The 22,857-nt window shown below is 38.3% G+C and overlaps 1 protein-coding gene across 1 annotated transcript in view; it reads right to left on the bottom strand.

Annotated features, from left to right (window-relative positions):
* The window catches only part of fhdc1 (FH2 domain containing 1), a 34,614-nt gene extending 13,480 nt beyond the window's left edge, over positions 1-21,134 (bottom strand). Inside the window, exons 1-2 of the mRNA XM_051704993.1 lie at positions 21,018-21,134; positions 3,561-4,465 (exon numbers count right to left, since the gene is read on the bottom strand). Coding sequence (XP_051560953.1) covers positions 3,561-4,004 — 444 coding nt within the window. The 5' untranslated portion in view covers positions 4,005-4,465; positions 21,018-21,134. The remainder of the gene's footprint in view (positions 1-3,560; positions 4,466-21,017) is intronic.
* Between the last annotated feature and the right edge of the window lie 1,723 nt (positions 21,135-22,857).

Below are 22,857 nucleotides of genomic sequence, written 5' to 3'. Positions count from 1 at the left end.
AGCAATCTTATCTAAATGATAAACAATACAAATAGTACATTAATGTATTGTTAGCTTGCATGTTAAAGGGATAGTTCACCCAAAAATTATAATTCTGTCATCATGCCATCTCAAACTCGTATGAATTTCTATCATCTTAACAAGTTTTTTTTGAAGAATGTATGTGGTGTTTTTGTCAATGGAGTCCAAACTTTCAAGCTCCAAAAAGGACACAATGGCTGCATAAAAGTATCCATATGACTCGAGTGGTTTAATCCATGTCTTCTGAGGCCATACGATCGGTTTTGCGTAAGAAACAGACTACAATTTAAAGGGATAGTTTATGCATAAATGAAAATTCTCTCATCATTTTCTCACCCTCATGCCATCCCAGATGTGTTTGACTTTTTTCTTCTGCAGAACACAAATAAAGATTTTTAGAAGAATATCCCAGCTCTGTAGGTCCATACAATGCAAGTGAATGGTGACCAGAACTTTGAAGCTCCAAAAAGCACATACAGCCTTCATATAAGTAATCCATACGACTTCAGTGGATTAATTAATGTCTTCAGAATCGAAACGGTATGTGTGTGTAAAAAATAGATCAATATTAATCACTTTTTTACTAACAATTTTTCGCTTCCGGCCAGCTGTGTTATGCACGTTCATGAGGGTTGAGCTCAAGCTGCCTGTCGAATGACGAAAACATGCTGGCAAGTTCACTTGAGAACTGATGTGTGAAATTATACAGAAGTGCAGTGTTGTTTACAACAGAGGAGGAGGACTGTAATACAGAAGCGGATATAGATTTGTATTTTGCTATAGATTTGTATTTGAATCTGTTTCTTTTTCTTTTTCAAAATGGTGCTTGCGTGTGCTTATCCTGGATGCCTCAACCTGCTGAAAACATTAGATTACATCTGCAGGTATCATCGCAAGAGGAAAGACTAACTTTTCACAGATTTCTGTCAATGATCCTGAGCGACTGAAGGTATGGCTGCTCGCTGACTCAATACACCCATTGAGCCACTCAAAATATTTAGGGTGTGAAGTGAACATTTTTCCCCTGCTGATTTCAGACCAGCTGAGGAATCCGACGACATCAACATGCTAACGTGTTTACATCACGCAAGAGGCAGCTTGATCTTCACCCTCGTGAAAGTGCATACAACAACTGGCCGGAAGCGAACATTTTTAGTAAAAAAAAAGTTTTAAATATTGATCTATTTCTTACACACAACTAGGATTTTGCTTCAGAAGACATTAATTAGACCACTGGAATGGTATGGATTACTTTTATTTTTTAGTTATTTATTGCTTTTTGGAGTTTTAACATTTTGTCACCCATTCACTTGCATTGTATGAACCAACAGAGCTGAGATATTTTCCTAAAAATCTTCATTTGTGTTCTGGAGAAGAAAGAAAGTCAAACACATCTGGGATGGCATGAGGGTGAGTAAATGATGAGAGAATTTTCATTTTTGGGTGAACTATCCCTTTAAGTCCTTGTTCACTATACATTTTGACATCTGGCCAGACTAGAAAACAGAACATGCTTCAAGATGGTGATTCTTTGACACTGCGTGCTGTTGCCAGGTCCTTAATTCAGGTATAATTATACATCAATAAAACGTTACATTTTCAGTTCCTATTTTTTACCATCAACCTTTTGGCAACCACGGTACATTTTAAAAGTGTCCCAAAACAATTCAACTCATGACTCTATTGTTTTAACTCACATCTGCATTTTTCCCCTTTTTCTCCCAATTTGGAATGCCCAATTCCCAATGTGCTTTTAAGACCTCGTGATCGCGTAGTGATTCGCCTCAGTCCGGGTGGCAGAGGACGAATCCCAGTTGCCTCCGTGTCTGAGATCGTCAACCCACGCATCTTATCACGTGGCTTGTTGAGCACGTTGCCACGGAGACAACGGAGGTTTCACGCCATCCAGCGCGGCTTCACGCCAACTCACCACGCGCCCCACCGAGAACAAACCACATTATAGCAATCACGAGGAGGTTACCCCATGTGACTCTACCCTCCCTAGCAACCGGGCCAATTTGGTGACTTAGGAGATCTGGCTGGAGTCATTCAGCACGCCCTGGTATTCGAACTAGTGAACTAGCGAACTCCAGGGGTGGTAGCCAGTGTATTTACCACTGAACTACCCAGGCCCCTGCATTTTTTAAATTGCCCAAACTGGGCATCCAGACCACAAACCTGGCAACACAGACTACATTTATATGGACACCAGAAAGCCATTTATTGCGAGAAAGCTGCTTAAGGCTCGAAATCAGTGTATGGGTTTACATGAGCTGTGTTAGCGGCGTTCTCTTTACTCCCGTCTACATGCGGCTCAATCAGTAAGCAGCTTTCTCCACAGCAACATAATTTTCCCACAACACTTGTGTAAATAACAAACATGGGATTCGAGGAAGACATCGCTGTTTTATGCTCTGTTGCTTCACTTTATTTCCAAATATTCCAGAGTTGTTGCTGTGTTTGTTTCCATAACCTTTCATCACGACCTGTAGTGGCATTGCGCTGCAACAGTGGGGCTTCCCTCTTACATAAAACTCTGGGATTCCCCCAATGTACGAGCATACGCGAATGTGAGGGACAGTCGATATTTTACACTGGTGTGTAGGAATGGGCATAGTTTATAGTGTATGTGCTTTTCCCACTGTACTCCCAGAAATGTTTAATTCTTTCCACTGTGTTGACATGTTGTTGTGATCCATTCTATGACGTTTGTTATCCAGTCTGTTCACGGATATGCGCACTCCTCAAAAACCTGTAACAACAGCACTTATGAGTTTACATTGCCACATAAGCCGCATTCTCTGGGAGAAACCCAGGTGTGTTAAATCGCTTTTACTTAATCCCTTAAACTGCGTGAGGAAAATGGCATGACGTTTCAGAATGCAGCTTTCTACAAAAACCCTGGAATAAACCGTTTTCTTAAATGCATGTAAACGTGGTCACTGTGTCTAGTTTGTGTACAGTCTGTTTCTCACCCAAAGCAGTTATATCTCATTAGAAGACATGGATTAAACCATTCTAATTATATAGGATTACTTTTTTTTGCTGCATTTGTGTGTTTTTGGAGAAAGTTTTGGACCCCAATGACTTACATTGTATGTACAAATACACCTCATACATCTGTGTTCCACAAAAGAAAATAAGTCATACAAGATTAAGAAGGCATGAGGGTGAGTAAATGATGAGAGAATTATAATTTTTGGGTGAACTATACCTTTGACATTTTTGTAAGTAGATTCACCAAGATGAGACGATACATAATCAAAATAATGTTTCCTTAAGATGTTCTAGTCACCAGGAATAGTCTGTGGATTATGGGAAATATTCAGTCTATGCTTGAATTCAGGCTTGTGCAATCTTAAGACATGCTAATAAGAAAAGCACATTAAAAAATCAATTCAAATGATATAATAAATCTTACATCTGCAAGGAGTAATATGCTCAGCATCAGCAGGGACACTTACCATTATATAGACCAACTTTAATGTCATTATAAATTAGATTTTTCTAACAATCTTTGTCTGCTCAGGTTGCCTTACCTCATCTTTATTCTCTTTAAATGAACCTCTGGATCTCCCAGCACGAGGATGTCCACTGCCAGTCTGGGTTCGAATGTCCTCCTGCTGGCCAAAGAGCTCCTCCACTGTCCTCACATCAATCTGATACTGTTGTTGTCTCACTGCTAGAGTCCAAATATTGGGTTTTCCCCGAACCTTTTCTTCTGGAATGGTTTTCCAAAAGAAGCTTCTTACCCGTCGTTTCTTGCGTGAAGCATGGGAGTTGCCCAATGCCTGGGGTGGTGGTGGGGGAGGTGGAGGTGGTGGTGGAGGGACATCTGGAGGGCTGAATTTGGTGTCATGACCATGGCTAGAGTCATTTATGGAGGCTGTAGAGGGTTCAGGAAATGGCAATGGACTCACTATAGGTCTGGTACAATCGCTTGCCGAATCCTCCGCAGCAGTCACACTGGCCATGACAAGCATCACATTAGCAATGACACCAGTCCTGGAGGGCCAGGTGGTATGGTGAGATGTCTCCCCCTTTTCTACTGATTCCGATTGTTAAACACCTAACAAATCAGGGCGACCACTTTGCTTGATTTTAGGTGGTGTCTATTTTTCATTTATAGTCATTAACAGAGCTTACAGGCCTGTAAATAATCATTATTTTCTCAAGCAAAATATGTGTGCAACTCATTTTTAATTAGATAAATTAGACTACAGCACAAAGAATGTAGAATTGATACTTTTCACAACACCGTCGACTGGCTCTTTTGACAATGATGTCTGGAGGATGAACACAGGTGTTTTGTAGTCTCCTTAAACCAGTGTCTTAACATTCCCACATATTTTCACTTCACTTCCACTGCACAGTCCCATAATGCCGAGCTGTTACTTCCAAGCTTTCATCCAAAGCAATGAGGTCAGAGTTCAAAACCTTGGAGCTGCAGGAAGGACAAACACACAAAATAAAAATTACTGAGGTGCAGTCATGCGAGGGAACATGGAATCCTAAAAACAGAGGAAATGAGAAAGTAACAGACATCAAAAGAGATGTGGCCGTACACTCAAGGAAAGCACACAGTAGGAAATCGGCAAATGCTATTGTTCAGCTTAAGTCATTGAGGCCATCCTGCTATGTGTAAAAATGCATGACAGATGAGTCAAAGCTTCACTAGTGAAAATTCACACAAGAGATTTTCAAAGAATCTGTACGTCTCACAGCAAAATAATTTTGCAACATAATTCATCAACAATTTCCTTATTGCGAGAAAACAGCATTCCCGTTTACATGCACTGTATAAGTGGCATTCTCTTTACTCCCGTATACATGTGGCTCGTTCAGTAAGCAGCTTTCTCCACAGCAACGTAATTTCCCTGTGACGCTTATGTAAATAACAAACATGGGATCTAAAGAAGACTTTGCTATTTTATTCTTCATTGCTTCGCTTTATTTCCAGATATTCCAGAGTTGTTGATGTGTTTGTTTCCTTCACAAACTATCGCGACCTGCAGTGGAATTGCACTGCAATAGTGGGGCTTCCCTCTTATGCAAAACTCTGGGATTTCCCCAATGTACGATCATACGCGAACATGAGGGACAGTTGATATTTTACATTGGTGTGTATAAATGGGTATAGTTTATAGTGTATATGATTTTCCCACTGGACTCCCAGAAATGTTGAATTCTTTCCACTGTGTTGACATGTTGTTGAGCTCCATCCTATGACGTTTGTTATCCAGTCTGTTCCATGCACGCGCACTCATCAAACACCCATCAGAACGCCGCTTAAGCGTTTACATGACCACATTTAGCTGCGTTCTCCGAGAGAAACCTAGGTGTGTTAAACCACTTTCTCTCAATCCCTTAAACGGCGTAGAAGCATTCTTGTTTACATGACGTTTCAGAACGCCACTTTCTGCTAAAACAGTGGAATAAACCGTTTTTCTAAGTGCATGTAAACGTGGTCAGTGAGACACTCACAATGGAAGTAAACGGGGGACAATTTTTAAACGTTAAAATACTGTTTCAAAATTATAGCCACAAGACATAAACGATATGCATGTAAACATGATTTTAGTGTGATAAAATCACTTAATAAACTTTTCTGTGTAAAGTTATAGCCAATTTTACAACTTCGTTGCCATGACGATGTAATGTCAACAAACCCTAAAACATAAATAAAATTGTATTGAATCCGGAACATTCCTTTAATAATTTCAGTTCCACATGGATGATGTCACAGCCATTAAAAATTGAATTACATAACAGGAGTAATTTCCATGCAGGTCATTCACACATGCCCACATCTGTTATTTGAATATGCAAAGCAACCAACATCACACAACCTTTAAAGTACAGTGGGGTTGTCAGGAAGACCAGCCAACAATCAAAGTTGCACTTTCGAAAGTAGCATTCTCACACAATGAGTTCCAAAGACATTCAACAAAAGCCCTAAAAACATAATATATCACTTCTATTTTATTTTGATATAGGCACACATAATTTACAAGAGCCTTGTGAGTAGCTTGCATTGATCAGCACATTTTTAGCTATTATAATGTTCTTTCCAAACTGGTTTTTTTGTATCATAGACAATGAGGGCCTCAGTGATTCCAGTGTGTTTCTCCTTATGGAGTGATATACCGCAGTCTGTTGGGAGAGGACAATCACAATCTGCCACAACACTCTTGGGTCAGAGTCAATGGCCATTTAGGAAATACATTGTGTAGGCTGTACGTCTCAGAGAGATTGAGGGTCATAACAGCCTGATTTCATGATAAACAATAACATGTTTTAACACTTGGATTATCTCATATTGTTGTAGAGTCATTGTTACTCCAACATGATTAAAGAGAAAATCTGCGCATTAGATCAGAATTATTTTCCATCCAAATATGGACCCGATGTGCCGAATTCCAGACAAGCTCCACCATGCGGCGAATGTTCACGTCTGGGTAAGTGAAAGAACGTTGTTTTGGTCTGAGTATTGTTAGAGCTAAGGTTTATTTTAGGGTTTGGATTTCAAGTATAATACATGTAATAACTACTCCAATGTTTGCAAAACTCGGACGTGCTGTGCCTTTTACGTCACATCTGATTAAAGAAATAAGTGAAAGAATGCTGTTTTGGTATCAGTACTGTTAGGGTTAGGGTCAGGTTTAGGGTTAGGAGTATATTAACGTAATACTACTGAAATGTTTCTAGAAATCGGACATGCTGTGCCTTTCACATCACATCCGTTCAAGCAAGGGAATCTGGTGGGCAGTTCAGAAATTCGGAAAGCATAGACCAAGACAAAACATTTTATCTCCTGTCGTTGATGTTTCTGTGTGATCCTTCTGGCTACTCATATGTTAAAGGTATCTTTAATTTTGGAAATGATCAGTTCAGACATGACTGAAATGTGTAAATGTAGGAAAATGTGTAGGAAAAGTGTAAACTTTAGACATCTGGACATCACTGCCTTTAAAGGGATAGTTCACCCAAAAATGAAAATTCTCTCATTATTTACTCACCCTCATGATATCACAGGTGTGTTTGACTTTCTTTCTTCAGAAGAACACATTTGAAGAAAAATAGAAGAATATCTCCGCTCAGTAGATCCTTAAAATGCAAGTGAATGGAGATTTCTCTTTTGAAGCTCCAAAAATCACAGACAGTCAGCATAAATGTCATCCATACGACTCCAGCGGTTAAAATAATGTCTTCTAAAGAGACACGATCACTTTTGTTGTGAAAAAGGTAAATATTTTATATTTTTTAACTCTAACTCATTGCTCCTTGTATTATTATTCACGTATTCACAAAGAACTGATGCACGTGCGTCACAGCCGGATTAGCAGCGCTGTTTACAAGTGAGAAGGAGGAATGCTGTACAGTATCTTAGTTGGTTTTGGTTTAGATCTGTATTTATCTGTTTCTTTACTCACAATGGTGTGTTTGTGTGATTATCCTGGATGTCTCAATCGAGTGGAGAACGTGAGATTACGTCTATAACATGGCAACGTGAATACGTCACACGAGAGACTGCTTGGACTCCACCCTCTCGTAAAGCTTACCGGAAGCAGTGAACTATAGTTCAAATTAATTTTTTTTCACACCAAAAGCAATTGTGTTGCTTTAGAAGACATTAATTTAACCGCTGGAGTCGACTGGATGATGTTTATACTGACTGTCTGTGATTTTTGGAGCTTCAAAATAGAAATCTCCATTCACTTGCATTTTAAGGACCTACTGAGCTGAGATATTTTACTATTTATCTTCAAATGTGTTCTGGTGAAGAAAGAAAGTCAAACACACCTGGGATATCATGAGGGTGAGTAAATGATGAGAGAATTTTCATTTTTGGGTGAACTATCCCATTAACACACACAGTTTTCCTATCTAAGTTTTACCCAACTTAGATCCATCTACCCTCCTCAACTATCATCCTATTTCCAACCTGCCTTTTATACCTAACCTCCTGGAAAAAGTTGTAGCTACCCACTTACAATCTCATCTATCAGCCAATAATCTCTATGACCCTTTTCAATCAGTTTTTCGTCTATTCCACAGTACTGTAATTGCTCTCTTGAGGGTTGTTAATGATCTTCTCCTCTTTGCTGACTCTGGGTCCCTCAGTATTTGGATCCTGCATGATTTGAGCTCTGCTTTTGACACTATATGCCACAACACTTATCTCAAATAAGAAACACAAATCCCCTACTACTCCTCTCACTCAGGGTATCCCCCAGGGTTCTGTTCTGGGTCCTCTATTGTTCATAATTTACGTTCTCCCACCTAGTCAGATCATCCATCGTCATGGTCTCAGTTATCACTGCTATGCTGACGACACACAGATTTATACATCCATCCGTTTTGATGAAATTCATGCAATCAGCTCATTAACAACAGCCTGTATCTGTATCTGGTTAAACAGCAATTTCCTCAAATTCAATGCCGACAAACCAAAGATCACAATTTTTGGACCACAAACACTTACAAAAAATATTGACATTTGTATCAATATTGATGGAAATCTGACCAAACCCTCCAAAACCATTAAGAATCTGGGAATCACTTTTGATCCATCTCTCACTTCTGGAGCCCACATCAGAACCATCACTAAAACGGCATTCTTCCATCTACGTCACATTGCATGACTAGTTTGAAGGATGCTGAATCACTAATTCATGCTTTCATAAAATCATGTCTTGATTACTGCCTCTTCGTTGGCCTACCCGCTAAAACCATTGCCTGATTACAATATATCCAAAACTCTGCAACTAGAGTTCTCACAAACACTAAGCGGTTTGTACACATTACTCCCACCTTGTTTAGTCTTCACTGGTTGCCCGTCTCTTGCCATATTAAGTTCAAAATTCTTCTCTTAACCTACAAAGCTCTCCATGATCGGGCACCTCGTTATTTATGTGATCTGCTGCATCCATACACACCTGCACGTTCTCTTCGTTCTTCAGATTCCAAACTGCTGCTATCCCCAGATTTTGGTTTTGGTGGGAGATCCTTCAGTGTAATTGCACCTAAACTATGGAACTCACTGCCTCAGAGCCTCCGCAACATCTCCTCCATCAAGTCTCAGCTTAAAACTCATCTTTTCTCAGAGTCCTATCTATCCAGATTGCTGAATTATATTTTTTTCCCCTGTGATTGTAACTTCTGTTAAAGAGCACCTATTATGGTTTTTCAAATATGACCTTTCATGTAGTGTCTTATATAGCTGTTTGTGAATGTAAAGAATTCTGCAAAGTTTCAAAAATCAAAGTGCACGACAAATGGAGTTATTGACTCCCAAAAGAAAGAACCGATTCTGAACACCTGAAACCAGTCGTTAGTAATTCCAGACTTACTTCCTGTACTAACCTACGTAATTTGATAACTAAAACCCGCCTCTGGTCTTCATTGGCTGCTCGCGAACAGCTTTGACCCGTCCTCAAACACTACACTAAGCGGTAGACCAATCACAACAGACTGGGACATCTGACCAATCAGAGCAGAGTAGGCTCTCTGAAAGGAGGAGTTTAGATCGGATCACTGAACGAGTCATTTTTGACACTGGGGAAAAGGTAATGCTGCAATTTAAATTATGAGCAAATTAAAGTGTTTATTGACCTTGGATGCATGTAAATCTATTGTATGAGACCTTTAAAACTAAATTAGGCATGTTTAAAAACCATAATAGGTGCTCTTTAAAATGTATCTTGATTGTAAAGTGATCTTGAGCTTTTGGAAAGGGCTATATAAATAAAACTTATTATTATTATTATTATTATTATTATTATTATTACAGCTGGTTGTAACTGAGCCCTTAAAATGTGCTGTTACTAGGGCTGTCAATCGATCAACATTTTTAATCAAATTAATCACACATATTTCCTGAGAAAGGCCTCCAAATAAAGATAATTTTGTATATAATAATTAAAATGATTATTAAAATAATAATATATAATAAATGTTATAATTCATATATTTCAAATACATTAAATCACGAACATACTGTATATTGTGGTGGCAGACAAGTAAATCATTTAGACGATACAAAAAGTGGCTTTAAAGGTCAAAATATTGTTTGTTTTATTTCCATATCATTGAATATAACCCTATGATTGGTCTGCACTATTTTTAATTGTTTGTCTATGTACTCATGCATCAGTCGGGTGCTTTCGGAGTGTCTCACTAGTTTTCAGCGTCAGTCAGAGGCACTGTATTTTTAGGATGCTGTGTCAAGTTAAACATACTTTTAAACTTTGAAAAAGGCATCTTGAGATTACTGCATAATTTTGTGCCTAGCCCAGCTGTTTTTGAGGAACAGGAGCACCATGTTTTATAGATACTTTCAGAGGTTGTGCTAAAAATGATCATTATCTGTCATTTTGACGGAATGGGATGATTAAAGGACTAAAATCATGGATGACGGACAAGCGTGAGTTCAGAGAAACAGAAAAGTTCTGTTCATTTATTTGCTCAAGAAATTGGTTTTGAAAAGACAAATGTTTAAATAATTGCATTTATAACAAACTTCACTTTTATTGTTCAATACAATATTTAGTATCAGTCTGATTTACTCAGTCTGATTTACTATATATATATATATATATATATATATATATATATATATATATATATATATATATAGTAAATCAGACTATGTATGTATGTATATATTATATATATACACACACACACACACACACACACACACACACACATATATATATATATATATATATATATATATATATATATATATATATATATATATATAATTTATTTTTGAATTTCCTGCTAGGTGGAAATATTTCTCATGACCAAAAAATTAAAGCTATAATCACAGATATATTATTTATTTAGTGAACAAATATTTTAGACCCACTATAACACCATAACACAGCTGGAAATGTACTGACTGCCCACTACTGCTAAAAATGTGCAAAAACATCAAGGCGGTACATCAAACTTAAATTTCTCAGCATATAGCAACATTCCTTATTACTGAATTTACGTATGGGTTGGGGGCATGATTAATCGCGGTAATTTTTTTAATACTTTATTTTTCGCACTAAATTAACGTGCTAAATTATCGTCAGCCCTAACTGTTACTAATGGTTTGCACAGCTGTGGTGATGCTCTAGAAACAGATATAAAGACACCAAGCGCAACCTGTTAACAGGGTCATTCAATCCTCGAGGTTTTTACTTATTAAAAGACAACTGACGTCACAGGAAGACTCTGGTTCCATGTAGTTAAGTACGAGCTACAATGTATAATTAATTAATGTGCAGAAGTGGGAGTGTTCTTGCCTTATACTGGGTAAGGACAAGTGCTTTATTTCTATAGCTATTTAGCCATTTTATTTTCAATGTAGGAATATGAAAAATCAGTGTAGTCAGTCTTTCATTAAAGCTTGTGTTCAGATCCTAAATGTACGCTCCTTTTATCTCAGCAAAGATTCATTTCTTTCTTGATGGTAGAGAAGAGAGTAAAGGGTTAACAGACTGTAACACATTCTGTCTACACTCAGTGGTGTCTTTACTGCAATGTCAGTGGCAGCGTACAGCATCAACACACCCACATATGCAGAACCAAATCACTCCCTCCATCACATTTACAACTGTTACAGAACACTACAAAAAAATGCATTCGATGCATATTATAATAAGGTAATCATTCTATGACAATACAATAATAGATTCAATACAAATACTTACAGTATATAAAAAAAGCTAATAAAATCTCTAGAACACAGAAAATACACAGAATGGTTTAGCCACTCATGAGAAAGACAGATGTGAATGGAAGAAACTCCTTATTGAAAGAATGAACAGACCAAGGCTATTAGGACAAGATTTAAACCCTAATCGTTTTTATGGCTGGCCTCCTGTCCCATGCTTCACATTTTGTTCTCGATCATTCTGTTACACACACAACATTGAACATAAGTGACATTATTGAATATTAGCCTATTCTATTGCTGTCGATCCTGAATGCCTTTTAATGCATGATGGAGTGGAACAATTTCCCTAAGGTGCTGTCACAAATACCATTTTTTCCCTTGTTTTTTTGTCCAAACAAGATATAGTGTTAGACTAGCATTTAGTTTTCTCTCTCATCCCAAACAGACATAATAATAACACACAAACACCATTTCTGTCACAAATACCAAGACTGATTAAACAATCAAGCAAACCATGCCCAAGTTTTTTATAGAAAATGTTGCATTATTTTTTTTAACTTGTATGGGTTAGGGTTATGGTTAGAAATTGTTTTTATTTTTATTTTTTTAACTACAACATAATGCATCATTGGAAATAAAAAAAAATAGCTCATTAAAGAAATCAGTAATATGATACTGTCTTTGATTTTCTACTTTTTTCTTGGATCATCCTTACAGCAGAGTATACGTGCTCCTCAAATTGTGCAAGTAAACACAATTTTGTACATTTCTTCTTTTTTGCTGCATTTTTGATAACAGATGTTTTTGTTCACAGATCAATGTTATCTAACGTGGTTTTTCGGAAATTTGAGAAAATATGAACATTGCCATATGAAAACTCTGTACCATAATGGAAAAAGAGCCATGTTACCATATGGAAATCTTATTTACTGCAATTGTTTATTTATTTATTTATTATTAAAGTGTTTATAGTAATAGAATTTAGTTAATACATAACACATTTATCATTTATGCTTCACAATAAATTAAAGGAATATTCCGGGTTCAATACAAGTTCAGCTCAATCGACAGCATTTGTGGCGTAATATTGATTACCACAAAAATGACATTTCGACTCGTTCCTCCTTTTCTTTAAAAAAGCACAAAACTATGTTCCAGTGAGTCACTTACAATGGAAGTCAATGGGGCCAATTTTTAAAAAGCAGAAATGTGAAGCTTATAATTTTATAAAAGCACTTACATTAATTCTTCTGTTAAAGCTCATGTATTATTTGAGCTGTAAAGTTGTTTAAATTGTCAACTGTCGAGTTTCAGGGGTCGCTGACATTTCATCGTCATAGCAACGAAGTTGTAAAATTGTCTATAACTTTCCACAGATGTGGTTAGTAAGTGATTTTATCACTGTAAAATCATGTTAACACACATATTGTTTATGTCTTGTGGCTATACTTTAGAAACAATGAGTATTTTAATGTTTACAGACTGACCCCCATTGACTTCCATTTTAAGTGTCTCACTGGAACACAGAATTTTGCTTTTTGTAAAGAACATTTATTTTTGTGCTAATCAATATTATGCCACAAATGCTGTAGATTGAGCTTAACTTGTACTGAACCCGGAATATTCCTTTATCTGTTCTACAGAAAAGCCTAAAAGAAGAGTGCACAATTGACTCTAACAGCGTAGATGAGCTTGGCTTTTAATAGAAATATTAAAGGATAAATGATAGTGATTTCAGTTTGTAGGATTTATAAATAAATATGACAAATCATAAAGAACATGTCATACCACAGTGTTAAAAACAGAATGCACACTTTAAATAAACACTTTAGCTTTTTGATAAGAAGTGAGAGTTTCTGTGACTCTTTCTAATCAGAACAGGGAGCTGATCACAATTCAAAATCTGCTCACTCACCCTTGTCACAAATCACAAAACACTTTCGGAAAGAATGGGACCATGTAAATAAACACACAAAGAGATTTGTGTGTGTGTGTGTGTGTGTGTGTGTGTGTGTGCATGCTTTACCTGGGACATTAGACACATGCTTTGCTGTCATTCTAGCGAATTAATCTTCACACATTTTTAGAAAATCTCGTAAAAATTTTCCATGGTTTCTAATTAGTCGTTTTATATAGAAAACATGGCAGCATAAAACGTATGCCAAGTTCAATTTGATGTTTATTCTCAGGATAAACAGGATATTTAAAACTTTAACTTTTCCTTTTGTTTATCTCAAAGATGTAATTAACCTTGGCTAAATTTGGACCAATTAGTCCAAGAGGAATACTCAGTCTATATGGGTTAAAAGGCTCTATATGAGTGAATGACAATGTGACACAAATCTATTTATTAAACTTGACAAAATGCAGTGATCCTTCAGAAGATGTTTGTCAGAGGTGGACAAAAGTGCATTCATGCATTCATTTTTAGTTGACAAAACATTACACTTGCTTGCTCTAAGGTCTACACAACCAAACAGAGGCAATCTTAGATGGTCGTCTCAGGTCAAGATATATGCAACCAGACATATCATGATTCTTCTGGAAAAATCTTGCCCTGTCACTTGATTTAATTGATACCACTGTTTGACACGCTCAGCTTGCAGCTTGATTTCCAGTATGTCTGGTAAACGAGACCCATGGCACTAACCCACACACCAGACATCTAATCCCTCCAGAACATTTGGTGCAATGAACAGCATCAAAACAAAGAACCTTTGACGAAATGCACAGAGATTAAGAAATACTTGAGGAGATTCAAGTATTAATGTCTCAATGGTGCTTGTGCTTTGGATTCAGTGTTCAGTGCATCTCTGTAAGTCGGCCATATTTCAAAGTCCAAACAAACACAGGGTCTTTCGAGAATTAAACTGCTTTCATATCGGACGGAAAGACCTAAATTACCTAAAAGCTGCCTGTTCTGTTTTAGACCCATTTTGTAACGTCATTAGCTACATTATGACAATGATACACACTCTTGAACAATCATTTTTAGGCTCTTTCCATGTCAAGCAGTTAATGCCAAATTATGATGTTGGTTGGGGATGATGGTTTTAAAGGAATATTCTGGGTTCAGTACAAGTTAAGCTCAATCTGCAATCGACAGCATTTGTGGCGTAATGTTGATTATCACAAAAATAAATTTCCCTCCTTTTCTTTAAAGAAACATTTTTGGGGGTGAGATACTTACAATGGAAGTCAATGGGGCCAATCAATGAACATTAAAATACTTACTGTTTTAAAAGTATAGCTACAAGACAAACAATATGCGTGTAAACATGATTTTAGTGCGATAAAATCACTAACTGCGTCTGTGTAAAGTTATAGCCAATTTTACAACTTCATTGCCATGACAAGGTATCTCCATAAACCCTACAATATCGCAAAAATTAAGATTTAAACAACTTTACAGCTCAAATAATAAATGAGTTTTAACAGGAGTACTTTTTTTTATCCCCTTTTCTCCCAATTTGGAATGCCCAATTCCCACTATTTAGTAGGTCCTCATAATGGCGCGGTTACTCACCTCAATCCGGGTGACGGAGGACAAGTCTCAGTTGCCTCCGCTTCTGAGACCGTCAAGCCGCACATCTTATCACGTGACTCGTTGTGCATGACACCGCGGAGACTCATAGCATGTGGAGGCTCATGCTACTCTCCACGATCCACACACAACTTACCACACGCCCCATTGAGAGCGAGAACCACTAATCACGACCACCAGGAGGTTACCTCATGTGACTCTACCCTCCCTAGCAACCGGGCCAATTTGGTTGCTTAGGAGACCTGGCTGGAGTCACTCAACACACCCTGGATTCAAACTCATGACTCCTGAACGTAAGTGCTTTAATAAAAATATAAGTGTCACATTTCCGAGTTCAAACCCTACAAAAATTAGCCCCATTGACTTCCATTGTAAGTGTCTCACTGGAACACAGGTTTGTGCTTTTTTAAAGAAAAGGAGGCACGAGTCAAAATAAATTTTTGTGGTAATCAACATTATGCCACAAATGCTGTCGATTGAGTTTAACCTGTATTGAACCTGGAATATTCCTTTAAGCGGTTGCTGATTTAGAAAGGCTTTTTAAAGGGGTATCATCATCTTGAACAGTCATTACATGTGATCTGCAAAACTAAACCAACAGGTGCTCCCTCTGTGTGACAGTTTATGAGTTTGGCTTTATGAAGGTTTGTGAAAACTTACCAATTGGCAAGACCATAAAGCAATTCTGTTTAATGTGATTTATGGTGGGAAATCTCTAGCAACCACAGACTCACCATCTTTATTTTGTTGAGTAAATATGGCAGTGAATGCGTGGCTTCCATTATCATCGACTAGCTGTCATATTTCATAGTTTGCAAAGGGCAGATACTCTCTATTTCAAGCTGCCTCTTCACTTTTAAAACTCTTGCACATTTCAGGCTGTTATAATTGCAAGTAAAACATGTCTGTAATATTCACTGGAGTAGAAAGTATGAAAAGTTGTCCCGGTCTCCTCTACTACATTTATTTGAAAAATAACACTGTATGATACTATGCTATTTTGAACACAACACATGGTGTATCTTTAATTATCCTCTCTTTATAACCCTCCATTGATTGCAGTTCTGTTGGTGAAAATGATAATATTTAAGTTAAATGATTTTCCTCACTGCTGCTCTGTATAGTGTAATAGCAGCATTATTCCTCCACTAATGACTACAGTGAATCTTCTCTAAATCAGATTTAACCACAGCTGGGGGACTGGGTGAGGCTTGACCCAAATACAGAGCAGGAGGAAGAAATATTATGAAGGGATGAGAGAAGACAGAGAGAGAGAGGTGGTTAAAACAATACAATTATATGACTAAGAAGGTGGTTCAGATCTGGAGAGTAACTTTGAGATGAACTTTATACCTGGTAATTGAAAAGGAAATAAAAATAAAAAGGTTTCGAACATGGCATCCAATTATAGACTAATAATAATAGTATAACTATATCAACAACACTTCCTTGAACTTGGTTCCTTTATGAATGAAAGTTATATTTCAGCTGAACAAGTGCTGCTGAGAGGTGGTAGGCAGCCAGCACAAGAAAGCTTGCTTCTCACATCCTAGTGATCTTTATTGATCGCAGGAGGTCATTAGAGAAGGTAAATCAAGCAGCAACAAAGTGCCTAACAACTCGGCCATGGACACAACATAGTACATAATCAGGCAGAACTCAGAAAAACCAAGAGTTTCAAGAATTCCACTCAGAACTCAAAGAAGCAAAGTTCCAGAAGTGAATGGAGGGTACACGATGATCTAATTAACATAGTATGACAGCACATTAGCAAAATCTATGTATCTCACATTCACTGACTGACAGAGCATAAGAACAACAGCACAGGAGAAGCAAGGATCTCCAAAAAGAGATTGTCAGACGTAATGTATGATAAGAATGAAAACGTTACCTCGTGAGAACCCGCGTCCACATGCGCGGACATTACATTTTGGCTTCGCTAAATGTTTTGAAAACCAGCTGATCTAACATCATATAATGTGTAGTTGTAATGCTTTCAATTTAGCAAAGGGTGAATATAATTATTTTATTTTATTTTTCTCCCCAATTTGGAATGCCCAATTCCCAATGCGCTCTAAGCCCTCGTGGTAGCGTAGTGACTCGCCTCAATCCAGGTGGCGGAAGACGAATCTCAGTTGCCTCCGCATCTGAGATGTCAATCCATGCATCTTATCATGTGGCTTGTTGAGCGCGTTACCATGGAGACGCAGCACGTGTGGAGGCTTCACGCTATTCTCCGCAGCATCCACACACAACTCTCCCCACCGAGAGCGAGAACCACATTATGGTGACCACGAGGAGGTTACTCCATGTGACTCTACCCTCCCTAGCAACCGGGCCAATTTGGTTGCTTAGGAGACTTGGCTGGAGTCACTCAGCACGCCCTGGATTCGAACTCGTGAACTCCAGTGGTGGTAGTCAGTGTCTTTACCACTGAGCTACCCAGGCCCCTCAAGGGTGAATATAATTTAGAAATCAGTCCTTTTTTTTTCCTTTTTTGTTTTTTATTAGCATTTTTCATACTGTCCCAACTTTTTTGGAATTGGGTTGTAATAAAAAAAAGGTTTCTGGAAAACGATTAGAGTTTGCATAAGTGTTCCTTCATAAACCTGAGCCATCAAGAATAGACCATTTAGGTCATGGCAAAAGGACTCGATGTAACTTGAAATGCACTAATAATTTAGATACTGCACTAATGCCAATACCAGTCACTTTACTGACGCTGCACATTTGACTTCGCCTCAGTCTCTGAATGTGAGCTAGTTAGTTTAAGTTGATAACTGATTTGTCATTACAGACTACTATGGATCACGTCCAAGATTAACAAAAAAATTAATATTTAGAAAGAACCACAACAAGGGGGCCTGGGTAGCTCAGCAAGTATTGACGCTGACTACCACCCCTGGAGTCGCGAGTTTGAATCCAGGGCGTGTTGAGTGACTCAGCACTGAGTGACCAAATTGGCCTGGTTGCTAGGGAGGGTAGAGTCACATGGGGTAACCTCCTCGTGGTCGTGATTAGTGGTTCTCGCTCTCAATGGGGCGTGTGGTAAGTTGTGCGTGGATCGCAGAGAGTAGCATGAGCCTCCACATGCTGTGAGTCTCCGCAGTGTCATGCACAACGAGTCACGTGATAAGATGCACAGATTGACGGTCTCAGAAGCGGAGGCAACTGAGACTTGTCCTCCACCACCCAGATTGAGGTGAGTAACCACACCACCACGAGGACCTAGTAAGTAGTGGGAATTGGACATGCCAAATTGGGGAGAAAAGGGATAAAAAAAAAATTAAAAAAGAAAGAACCCCAACAAATACATTTAAATTATAATTACCAATCCAGTTTTATAATGACAGCCAACACTGTGTACAGGGCAAGATAAAGTCCACAATTATAGTCCATAATTATACACAATGACAGTGGCGGGTGGGCATTTAAACAAACTAATTTTAAAGTGAACAAAGTTTTCTTAGTTAAACTCATAATAACTAAGAAGCATTAAATGTGATGATTGCTAGAGGATCAGCAAAATCCACAAACACCAACACGCATGCTTATATTACAATAAATACTGCCACCAGCAGCAGCAGCCAACACACAGCCCAGCTTGCTCTCAACCACAAACAGGAAAGATTTTCCCATATAATATTCTCCCACAGTCACTACAAAGTCAACAAAGTGGTTTAGTCCCCATAGGAGCTGATAGTAATGGTAGACAGTGAAAAGCCAGTGATAAAATATAAATGTGTGTGCAATTCAATATCAGTGGGCTCCTGTGCATACAAAGAGTTCAAATAAAGGCACAGTGGTGTAAATCAAACATCAATCCTAAAGAAAATCTTGTTCTGTAACTAAATTGCATTCAGTTGCTTAATATAGATTAACAGAACAAATAAGTGAACTACTACGAACTAGCTTTCTGATGTCATTTATTGTGTCCTTTCATACAAGGAAGTGAATCAGCAAGGAAAACAGGATGCACTTTGGTTGCCATCGTGATGGCAGGTGGGAGGAGAAGCTGAAATCCAAACACTTGATGTTTACGTGTGAGCAAACGTGTGATTTTAGTCCCTTTAGATCCACTAAGAAGTATTGTGATTCAGCAGAACAACCACATGAGGAGCATATCGTTGTTTTGTGTTCAGACACTGTATTTCTGTTGTGCTTTATTGTCTGTGAACAAAATGTTTTTAGGGAGGTTCAGGTTCAAGGCCCGGCTCAACTGAACCTTTCTGTGTGGGGTTTGCATGTTCTCCCTGTGTTCCTATGGGTTTCCTCTGGGTGCTCTGATTTCCCACACAGTCCAAAAGGCATGCAGGTTAAGTAAATTGGAGACCCTAAATTGCCTGTAGGTGTGAGTGAGAGTGTGTGTGTTGCCCTGTGATGGACTGGCCACCTGTCCAGGGTGTTTCCCTGCCTTCGGCCCAAGACAGCTGGGATAGGCCTGCGACCCTACATAGGACAAGTGGCTACAGAAGATGGATGAAACTGTGATGTCAACTTGTTTGCAAACATGCACTTTCATATTTTGTTGCACACACAAGAATATTTTACCCACTACTGAAAGTGGGGAAAATTCATTAGTGAAAAATGACCCACTAATTGAAACATAAAACTTCGTAAACGCCATCAATAATTCACCAAAAAAGAAAGCTACACTTTCAGAAGCCGAACAGTCCGCAACTTCACATAAGATAACCCCTACAACAATAACGCTTACCGTGGAGTGAAGTGTTTCCACGGTAATCAACCAAGTCATGCATCCATGGACAGTAACTTGGGGGGGTGCATCCACCAATCGAGTACCCCTACTTTAGGGCGTGTTGCCGTGGAAATGTGGCAACAGACCACCACCCTCCCCCATTGACCTCACCCTGAGGGAAAACTTTTCCCCAAGCTTTGTTCCAGAAGTCATGAATGGATTGTCTCCAATTCATCTCACCATGAGAAATGGGATGGGTTCCCCAAAGAAGCTGGCTTCAGAGGATTACAATAAAGCACATCACAATCTGTGACAAAGCAGCACAAAAGCACTTCTAGTAAGAGCCCCAAGGGTCTCTACAGAGCATAAGAACGCACAAGAGAAACTGGACAGCAGGAAAACCCTACTTTAAACACAACATTTATACAGTTCTCCCGTCAAAGCACATTCGGCATTACACACCTATTGTGACTATGAGGGATTTCTGATGATGTAATGTTTACAGACCATGTTCCTGCATGGCACAAGTTAAATAAAGGAGGCACTGAAGGCTTTTCAGCAGATACTGTTGTATCTTCTTCTTCTTAAAGTCTGAACATCATGTTCAGATGACAGAAGAGCTGACTCATGGGAATACTGTGTAATACTGTGATCTTCAGGGATGTATTCGTCCAATGGTGTGACAGAACTCACACTAAAGGCTACAAAATTAAACCTGAGTGTTAATGAGACAGAAACACAGGATGGGTCGATTATACCCTAAGTAGAGCCATTCATGAAGAGCAGAATCAATGCATTACGATAAAATCGACAGTCTGTACTGCTCTTAAACACGTATTATAAATAATTGCTTATTGTAATGTTTAATAAAACTATTATCGTTTAGTGTCATAAAGTAGAACATTTAAAGAATGGCTAGATGAACCCATTTCATTAGTCTCCGGTTGGATGGTTAATAGAATATACGCATACGAGGGCATCACTAAAGAAACAAAATCAGTATCTGAAATTACATTAGAATAAAAAGCAAAACATGATAGAAATAAGATGAACTAAACCAGCGTTAAAGAACTTACCTTCTACAATCTAAGGCACATATGTTTGAGTTTTTCCCCCAGTGCGGCAGGTGTGTATCCGAGGAAAGGTGTGTGTCTCTCTCACCGACATACTGCGCGTCCTGCGCTCCAGCGACGCTACAAGCTGCGGTATATTACAGCGCATGCGCACATGTGGTGTGCCGGTGTCGCTCCAGCGCATGAGCAGTGCATGATGTGACAGGTGAATTTTTGGATCAGCTCTTGTGTGTCGTGAGAGCTTAGGCTACTCTATAACAGATATTTATGGTAACACTTTACAATAAGGTTCCATTCGTTAAAATTGTTAAATGCATTAGGTGTCGTGAACCAACAATGAACAATATATTTTTGACAAAATGTAGAACCAGCTGCAATGTTTAATTTACTCTGCCAATGTCAGAAATCAAGAATCCCATCAGCTCTTGCTGCTCAATCTGAAACATCGTGCAATAATGTCAGCACTAAGGATTTACATAAATTTGTCTTTGGAAAAAACTCGAGGAAAGGTGCCTTTTTTCCAGTCACAATAGTCATGTAGGCTATTCTCACATTTCTTTCTGTGTGAAATCCTCTTCATATACTCCTGTATGTAGAATGAACTCTGTCCTGTAAATCAGATCACACTGATGTACTGCAACCACTATTATTATGTAAAAGATACTGTATCTATAATGTTGAGACAATCACATCAAAAATGGTATAGGCCTATACAAAGATCACAAACACTTTGCAGCACTCCAGTATTATTGTAACTGGACAGACATGTTAAGCTGGTGTTTTTAGACAGATATATGGAAACTAAGATCTACTTGAGGACTGATTCCCATGTGTGCTGATTTTCAGGCTAACAACAGACAATAACACAAGGAGTATCTTGTAATCAGGGGTGGATTTACATTTATGCATTTGGAAGACGCTTTTATCCAAAGCGACTTACAGTGCCCTTATTACAGGGACAATCCCCCTGGAGCAACCTGGAGTTAAGTGCCTTGCTCAAGGACACAATGGTGATGGCTGTGGGGATTGAACCAGCAACCTTCTGATTACCAGATATGTGCTTTAGCTCACTACGCCATCACCACTATTTAGCAATTTGGGGGCCCTAGGCAAAGTACAGGAATGGGCCCTCTTCATTGTTATTACATTTTTTTTAATGATTATTATTATTTTATTATTTACTGGGGGAAAAATTGGTAGCTCATTCAAATAATCACACAATTTGCTTCAACGACAATCTTAAAAAAATCTTTTTTTTTTTTTTTTTTTATGCCATAAACTTTGCAAGCTTTGGCAAATCCAATAAAAAAAGTTTTAGACTAATTCTTTCCCAGAGGTGTTCATTGTAGCAGCCTGGTAAATTTTAAACAAAACTTTATCAGATGAGCCTAACTACCAGATGAGTCTGTCCCTGTCTCACAAGAGTTGCCTATAGCAGCCAGCCAATCTGAATGGATTTTCTGCCAAATATTATGGGAGAGCATAATAAATAATCAATTGCATTTCTTATTATATATATTTCTCATTGGTTTCTTATTTCCTGATTTATAATACCCCCCCCCCAAACCCCAGCCCACCACCACCACCACACCCACACCCACACACACATACATACTTTGATTTTAAATGAATGTTTTTATTAATATATTAATTGTGGCGCTTTATAAATAGACCACTAATCTGAATAGGCTATTAGAGGAACTCATCCGGTGGTGTTTCTCTTAATCTCAGAAACATGCTGAATCCAGTTTTTCCCAGTCACAAGCTTACCGCTACAAAAACTCATCCTCTAGAAGCATCTAGACATTCACAGACTTTCAAGGCTAAAAGAATATCTATGTTG

The sequence above is a fragment of the Myxocyprinus asiaticus genome, chromosome 8, assembly GCF_019703515.2.
Source record: "Myxocyprinus asiaticus isolate MX2 ecotype Aquarium Trade chromosome 8, UBuf_Myxa_2, whole genome shotgun sequence".
NCBI classification, from domain to species: domain Eukaryota; kingdom Metazoa; phylum Chordata; class Actinopteri; order Cypriniformes; family Catostomidae; genus Myxocyprinus; species Myxocyprinus asiaticus.
The sequence above is the reverse complement of the archived record's forward strand: the minus strand, read 5'-3'. Positions and strand labels throughout refer to the sequence as shown.